Source organism: Grammomys surdaster, unplaced genomic scaffold (genome assembly GCF_004785775.1).
Source record: "Grammomys surdaster isolate TR1022 unplaced genomic scaffold, NIH_TR_1.0 194, whole genome shotgun sequence".
Taxonomy (NCBI): Eukaryota; Metazoa; Chordata; class Mammalia; order Rodentia; family Muridae; genus Grammomys; species Grammomys surdaster.
The window spans coordinates 11,545,929-11,552,618 of NW_021604639.1; the positions used below are offsets into that span (position 1 = coordinate 11,545,929).

Here is a 6,690-nt window from a genome sequence, read left to right on the forward strand (position 1 = left end):
TGTCTCTTCTCTGTTAGCATAGATAATTAGATTGTATTATTTGGGTCTACAGTGGGTTAGCAGTCACTAAATTTTTTTCTTTCTGTTCTTTATTGGGTTCTCTCTACAGGTCGAGGATGTCAGAGATATATTTCTGAGTTCTTCCTAGCTGGCCACCATCGTTGTACCAATGACATGGCCAAGAGCAATTCTGTTGGCCAGGACAGCTGTCAGGACTCTGAGGATGATATGATTTTTCCTGCAGACAGCAGTTGTACCCTGCCTCAGATCGACAATGGAGAGGTGAGGCTGGGCTCATCAGGATCTGCTCAGCCTGCCAGGAAGCGGTCTCACTCCTTTGATGAAGCCACAGAGAGTGGCCAGTGGGATGGAGTTACTAAAAAGACACCACGCCATCGTTTGTACCCATCGTGTGCAAGGCTTAGGGAGGCCAGGCAAGAAGCAGAGGATGGTTTGTCACAGTGCTCTCCAGTGCCTGGAGAAGCTGGCCAAGACATTGAGGACATTGGTCCTGATCCCTTGCCTGATTCATACTATGGGCTTCTTGGAACGTTGCCTTGCCAGGAAGTGCCCAGCCACATTTGCAGGCTGCCAAGTGAAGTCCTGAGGCACATCTTTGCTTTCCTGCCAGTGGAGGACCTCTATTGGAACCTCAGCCTGGTGTGCCACCTGTGGAGGGAAATAATCAATGACCCGCTGGTAAGTTCAGTGCTCAGTCCTCAAACAGCATACAGATTAGCTTCACTTAATGCAGATTGCTGAGGAGAGGACCTTTTTCAAAGTGGTGGTTTCTGTTTGCTTCATAAATAAAGTACAGACTCCCCAGGCATCTGGGGCCATTCAGGCTTGCCTCACCAAATCTTCCAGAACCCTTCCTTCCTTCTTCTCACGTGACTGCTTTTATCTAAAGCACATGATTTGCTGTGCCCTGACCATAGACTGCGTATGTTTGGCACCATGTGGTATAATCACTCATCCCATTTGGATTATGGTCACTCTATGTCCATTACCGTCTTTCTTGTTCTGCAAGACTTCTTACTGTACAAACTATGCCTTCCCATCCTGTCCCATTGAGGTTCATCACTTCCTCTTTGCCATTCTATGCTTCTGTTAGTGTAATTATGTTACTGTATTTGGTTTTAGTAATCCATTGTCTTCCATGCCGTCTTTCGTTTCCCTCTTTGGATAACTTAATACTTCATTTTCTGTGCACAGACTGGGCAGAGAGAACCACTGCCTGTTTTCCTGCCTTCTCTCCTTTTTGCCTAATTGTTCTAGGAAAGGGCTTTTGCTCAGACTGTCCTCTGTGTGTCAGGGAGGCAGGTATCTGCTCCCTGTAGAAATATCATTTTTCTCTTATTTTGTCTGAGGTTTTTTTGTTTGTTTTTTGTTTTTGTTTTTGTTTTTGTTTTCAAGACAGGGTTTCTCTGTGTAGTTCTGGCTGTCCTGGAACTCACTCTGTAGACCAGGCTGGCCTCGAACTCAGAAATCCGCCTGTGTCTGCCTCCCAAGTGCTGGGATTAAAGGCGTGCGCCACCACCGCCTGGCTTTGTCTGAGTTTTAATAATCTTTATAGTTTGTGTTTCAAACTATAACCAGCGTGATGCTGTTTAGCTTAGTCTTGAGACCGTCCTTTGGACATTTTCTTAGCACATTCATGACTCTTGAATTTTCTTTCTCTTTTCCTTAACACTATCAGTACCATTTGTGGTACAATTAGTATGTTATTTTGTGGCATAGTGACAGCTGCCTAGCTGCTAAGTACAGCCTTCACACTAAATCTCTCTATCTTAGATCTCAGCCACCCATACACTGACCTTCATACACCCCAAAGGAGGAAAGCTAAATTTTTCTTCTAAGTACAAAAGAGGTCAGGAGAAATGTCACTAGCTTTCCACTATGGCATCTTAATTCCTGGTTTCAGAACAATGTCTTTATGAGTTTAGAGTGAGCCCTGCTTGCTTACACTATTGTCTGTCAACTAAATGGCAAACTGTTGTACGGGCTGAGCTTTGTAGGGGTGTAGATAAGGAAGGGGTTTGGTTACAAAGATTTCTTAGGACCATATCCAATCTTGTCTTTCTCTCCTAAAATGTTACAGTGATGTCATTCTGGTCATCGGCAGCAGCAGGGCATTTTCAGTCATCCACTGTGATTCCATGGCCTGCAGGTTCTCGTAGCATCTGTGTCTCACTCTCATGTTATGGCAGTGCTGGCCACACCAAAGGAATTTGGCACTTTTCCCTCCTCTTCAGTCTTTTGGCAGAGCCTGAGGCATGCTGGTGTTGATTGTTCGTTAAATGTTCTGTAGGATTCCCCAGTGAAGCCATCTGGTCCTGGGCTTCTCTCTGATGCAAGTTTTGATTTTTTGATGCTGTTTTTCACTCATTATCTTTCTGTCATTCTGTTCCTGTTCCTCAGGCTTGGTAGGATGTGTGTTTCTAGGAATTTATCCATTTTTGCCCCTTGTAGTTCTTTTACTTCTGTGGCATTCATTTTACTGTCCCTTTCATTTTTTTTAGTTGGTCTAGCTGAGAGTTTTTAATTATTATATTACTGTTATTTGTGATTTTTATGCAGTCTCGCTATGTATCCCAGGGTAGCTTAGATTGTCCATCCTCCTGCTTCTGCCGTCTCAGCCTGGTTACAGAGAAGCACTTTTGTGCCCACGTCTGCTCTGCTCTTTGTAATTTCTTTTCTTCTGCTAATTTGAACTTTAGTTCCTTTTTTCCTTTTTTTTTTGAGGTGTGAAGGTAGTCTGTTCTTTTCAGATCTTTTCTTTTAGTGCTAGGGATTGAACCTATGCCTTGCACATTCTAGGCAAATGATGGACCACAGATACTCTACTGAATGCTCCCTGTCTGTTTTAAAAAGAAGCGTCTTAACTGTGGGCTTGCTGATGACTGTTTTTACAGTGTCTTGTAAGTTTTGTTACGTTGTGTCTTTGTTTTTACTTGTCTTAAGGTGCTTTATGATTTCTTCTTTGACCCATGGATATTCTAAGCATGCACTGTATAGCCAGATGCACTGACATATGCCTGTATCCCAGTACTAGGAAGGTGGTAGTAGAAGGATTATGAGTTCAAGACCAGCCTCAGCTACATGGTGCCCCCTTATCTCTAGAGTAGGAATGCCTGATTTAAGTTGTGGGTAGCTCAACTTTCCTGCTGCCTTGGTTTATAGTGTCTTCATGTTGTCACTGAAAAGATTCATGAAATAACTTCAGCCATTTTATTTGATTGGCTTTGTGACCCAATAAATGATCCAACGTATTGTGGCTTGGGATGAGTATGGGTTTTGCTGCTGTTGGATGGAGCATCTGTATGGTGCTGTTAGGCTCAGTAGTTTGCAGTGCTGTTTAAATCCAACATCTCCTTACACATCTACTAGCTCTTCCTTCTGCTCTGTCAGTGTTTGCTTCGTGTAACTACATGTGTATCATGTTACTACATGTGTTACTTGCTCTGTTATCACATCTTAGTGAAAACGGCACCGGGTAGCATTGTCATTTCATAATGCCTTCCTTTTGTCATGTGACATTTGTTGACTTAAGGTCAGTACAGCTTTTAGAACTTGCTCACCTGGTGCTTTAGATAAGGCAACTAAAGTGACAGTTTCTCCAGCTCCTGGGACGTTTGTGTTAGAGCCAGGGCCCAGTTGTCCTGTTTTCCATTGGAGGTTCCTACAGTGTTTCTCTTTGGTCTGTCCAGCTTTGGATTGGGAGGATTAAGAACTCCTGTACTTGCTTTTGACTTGGTAGAAGGTTTTCTGTGTTGGTGATCCAGTCTTTCTGAGAATCATGGCATGTATGTTATTTCATTTTGTTTTTCAACTGCATAGTTCATTCCTTGGAAGAAGCTATATCATCGATACTTGATCAATGAAGAGCAGGCTGTCAGCAAAGTGGATGGCATTCTCTCGAGCCATGGCATAGAAAAGGATTCGGACCTATGTGTGCTGAACCTCATACGGTGAGTGTTGTTCCTCTTCTTTGGGAGACTGTTTTCAAAGTCCTTTCTCATAATCTTTGCTCACAGTTGTCTTCCTTCTGGACTCATCTCTTGAGTATTTTACAGATACACAGCCACCACCAAATGTTCCCCAAGTGTCGACCCTGAGAGGGTGCTGTGGAGCCTGAGGGATCACCCTCTACTTTTGGAGGCTGAGGCGTGCATGCGACAACAACTACCTGACCTCTATGCAGCTGCTGGGGTATGTGAACTGAGAGGTCGTGAGGGATACTCTGGGAAATGGTGACATTATTTTTCATTGCGTTAGTGATTAAGATTAGTCGAAGATTATTTTCAAATTTTTGATTGAATCTCTTAGTAGCATAATGGAGAAATAAGGTCCTATTTGTAGCTTCTTTCATTAGTTCATTCTGTTAAGGAATCTCTAAAATTTTCTAGTTATCTAGCCTCTAACACTTTGAGTGATAGGGTTAGTTTATAAAATAGGCCTTTAAAAAACAATATAAACCAGGCGGTGGTGGTTCATACCTTTAATCCCAGCACTCAGGAGGTAGAGGCAGAGGTAGATGGATCTCTTGAGTTCAAGGCCAGCCCACAGGTTGAGTTTTAGGACAGTAAGAGCTACATAGAGAAACCTCGTCTCAACAGCAACAAAATCACCACCACCAACCCCAAAACCAATATATATATGTTAAAATTATATATATATGTATATATAATTTTAATGTGGGTGTGTATCTAAGCATCCATCTGTACACCACATGTGTGCAGGAGCTTGTGGAAGTCAGAAGAGATCCTGTGGAACTGAAGTTACAGGCAATTGTGAGCTGCTGTGTTGGTGCTGGGAATGGAACTGGGGTCTTCTACGTGAACAGCAAGCGCTCTTAACTACTGAGCCATCTCTCTAGCCCTCAAGGTGGCTCTCTCCTTGCTGACATACTGGGTAATTTGAAAGAGGCAGAGAGATTGACGGTTTTACTACAGATACACAGTAAAATGAGCTGGGGATGGTCATTGGTTTCCTTCCTAGTCCTGATTGTGGCTGGGTCTGGGCTCCTCCTCCTATCCTGTACCTCTCTTTGAAGGGCATTAACGTCTGGGCCTTGGTGGCAGCCATGGTGCTCCTCTCCAGCTGTGTGAACGACATCCAGCATCTGCTCTTCTGCCTCAGGAGACCCAGCTCCACAGTGACCATGCCAGATGTCACCGAGACCTTATACTGCATAGCTGTGCTCCTTTATGCCATGAGGGAAAAGGGGATTAACATCAGCAATAGGTAACGTCCTGGCAGACGGGAGATGCTACAATAACATGACAAGGCCTAAGCTTGTCCTAGCTCCTCCTTTCTCCCACAGGGACTGGGCTGTGGAAATGCAGTTTCAAGTGCTTTGTGAATATTATGCCAGTCAGCTAAGATTTCTTCACCTAGTTTCTATGTTCTTGGGTCAGCGTTGAAGCTATAGGTGAAGGGGAAATGCTTCACTTTATTCGCAGCTGGCTACATTTTCTTAGGAAAACATTAGCATTTTCTTTCTCCCTTGCTCACTTTTGGAGCAGGCGGATTATGGGAATCTGACCGACTATCTTAATGTGAGAAAGGCCTAGAGTGTTGGTTGCTAATTCAGAGTTATCTTGACGTAGATAACATATGCAGAGGTCAGTTTTCAGAGGAATACGTGTTTAGCACCTAGTGAGCTGGGAATTGTTCAGGCACAAGAGTCTGCTATGGAATTCCTAATCAAGGAACTTACCTAGAGCAAGAAGACAAGCAGTATGTAAGCAAACATGAGAGGGAAACCAGGGAATGACGCGTGCTGTAGTGGAAGTGGAGCAGAGCACTGAGTGGGACATGGGGGACAGTAGTTTGGATGGCATGAGCAAAGAGTTTGCAGAAGTCTGAATGTCCATTCGGAGTTATGGGAAGAAGCATTGTAAGAGAAGGACTAGGTAATTTAAGAACTAAGAATTGTAAGCAATTTGGTAAGTACCAGGAAAGAGCCCAGTGTGGCAGGCATTCATTGAATATGGGAGAGACTAGTGCAAGATATGAAGATGTCTGGGGACAATGGGAGGGAAGATCTTTAAATCCCAAGTATGGGTGGTAAGCAGTTTTCTTGCAGCCAGTCCCAGAGAAGCAGAAACCCAGAGGGTTTCCTCTCCTCCAGGAAAAGACTGTCCCCTGGGATTAGAGACCCCCAAGAGTAACGTATCAGTGACCCTGTCATACTTGGTAAGGTGGTACAGGGCATTGTTCTCCAACAGGGTCCTACTGCTTTATTTCCAAGCTGGGTTCAGTTTCCTAGCTGGTTTATGTTGTAGCCCACTCTATGGCATTGACGCCCTGGGCAAGAGGCTTTAGGTAAGGTTCCACCAAAGTGATCAAATGAAGAACAGTGTTATCATAAGCAAATGTATGCACCATGAAAGTACCACAGACCAAGTGGCTTAAGCTACAGACATTTGTGTTCGTGTCCTTTTGGAGGCTGGAGAGCCAGGAACATGGTAGGGAAGATTGGCTTCCTGCCAAGTCACCTTCTCTATCCCAACGAGAGAGATAGGGGCAGGGGACGCAGAACACTTGGTAGTTGTAGTGGACCACAGCCATAGCTTTGTCACTGCACTGAATCTTAATTCTCTCCTTCCTTCCTTTCCCTCTCCCTCTCCCTCTCCCTCTCCCTCTCCCAAACCCACGACCACACCCACACACACACAACCACAC

At 44.3% G+C, this 6,690-nt stretch overlaps 1 protein-coding gene across 4 annotated transcripts in view; it reads left to right on the top strand.

Moving 5' to 3' along the window:
* Nucleotides 1–6,690, top strand: part of Fbh1 (F-box DNA helicase 1) — a 39,034-nt gene that overhangs the window by 13,413 nt on the left and 18,931 nt on the right. For all 4 annotated transcript variants that reach the window (XM_028769872.1, XM_028769873.1, XM_028769870.1 and 1 more), the window contains exons 3-6: nucleotides 110–699; nucleotides 3,841–3,971; nucleotides 4,077–4,212; nucleotides 5,057–5,247. In XM_028769872.1, coding sequence (XP_028625705.1) covers nucleotides 175–699; nucleotides 3,841–3,971; nucleotides 4,077–4,212; nucleotides 5,057–5,247 — 983 coding nt within the window. In that variant the 5' untranslated portion in view covers nucleotides 110–174. The remainder of the gene's footprint in view (nucleotides 1–109; nucleotides 700–3,840; nucleotides 3,972–4,076; nucleotides 4,213–5,056; nucleotides 5,248–6,690) is intronic.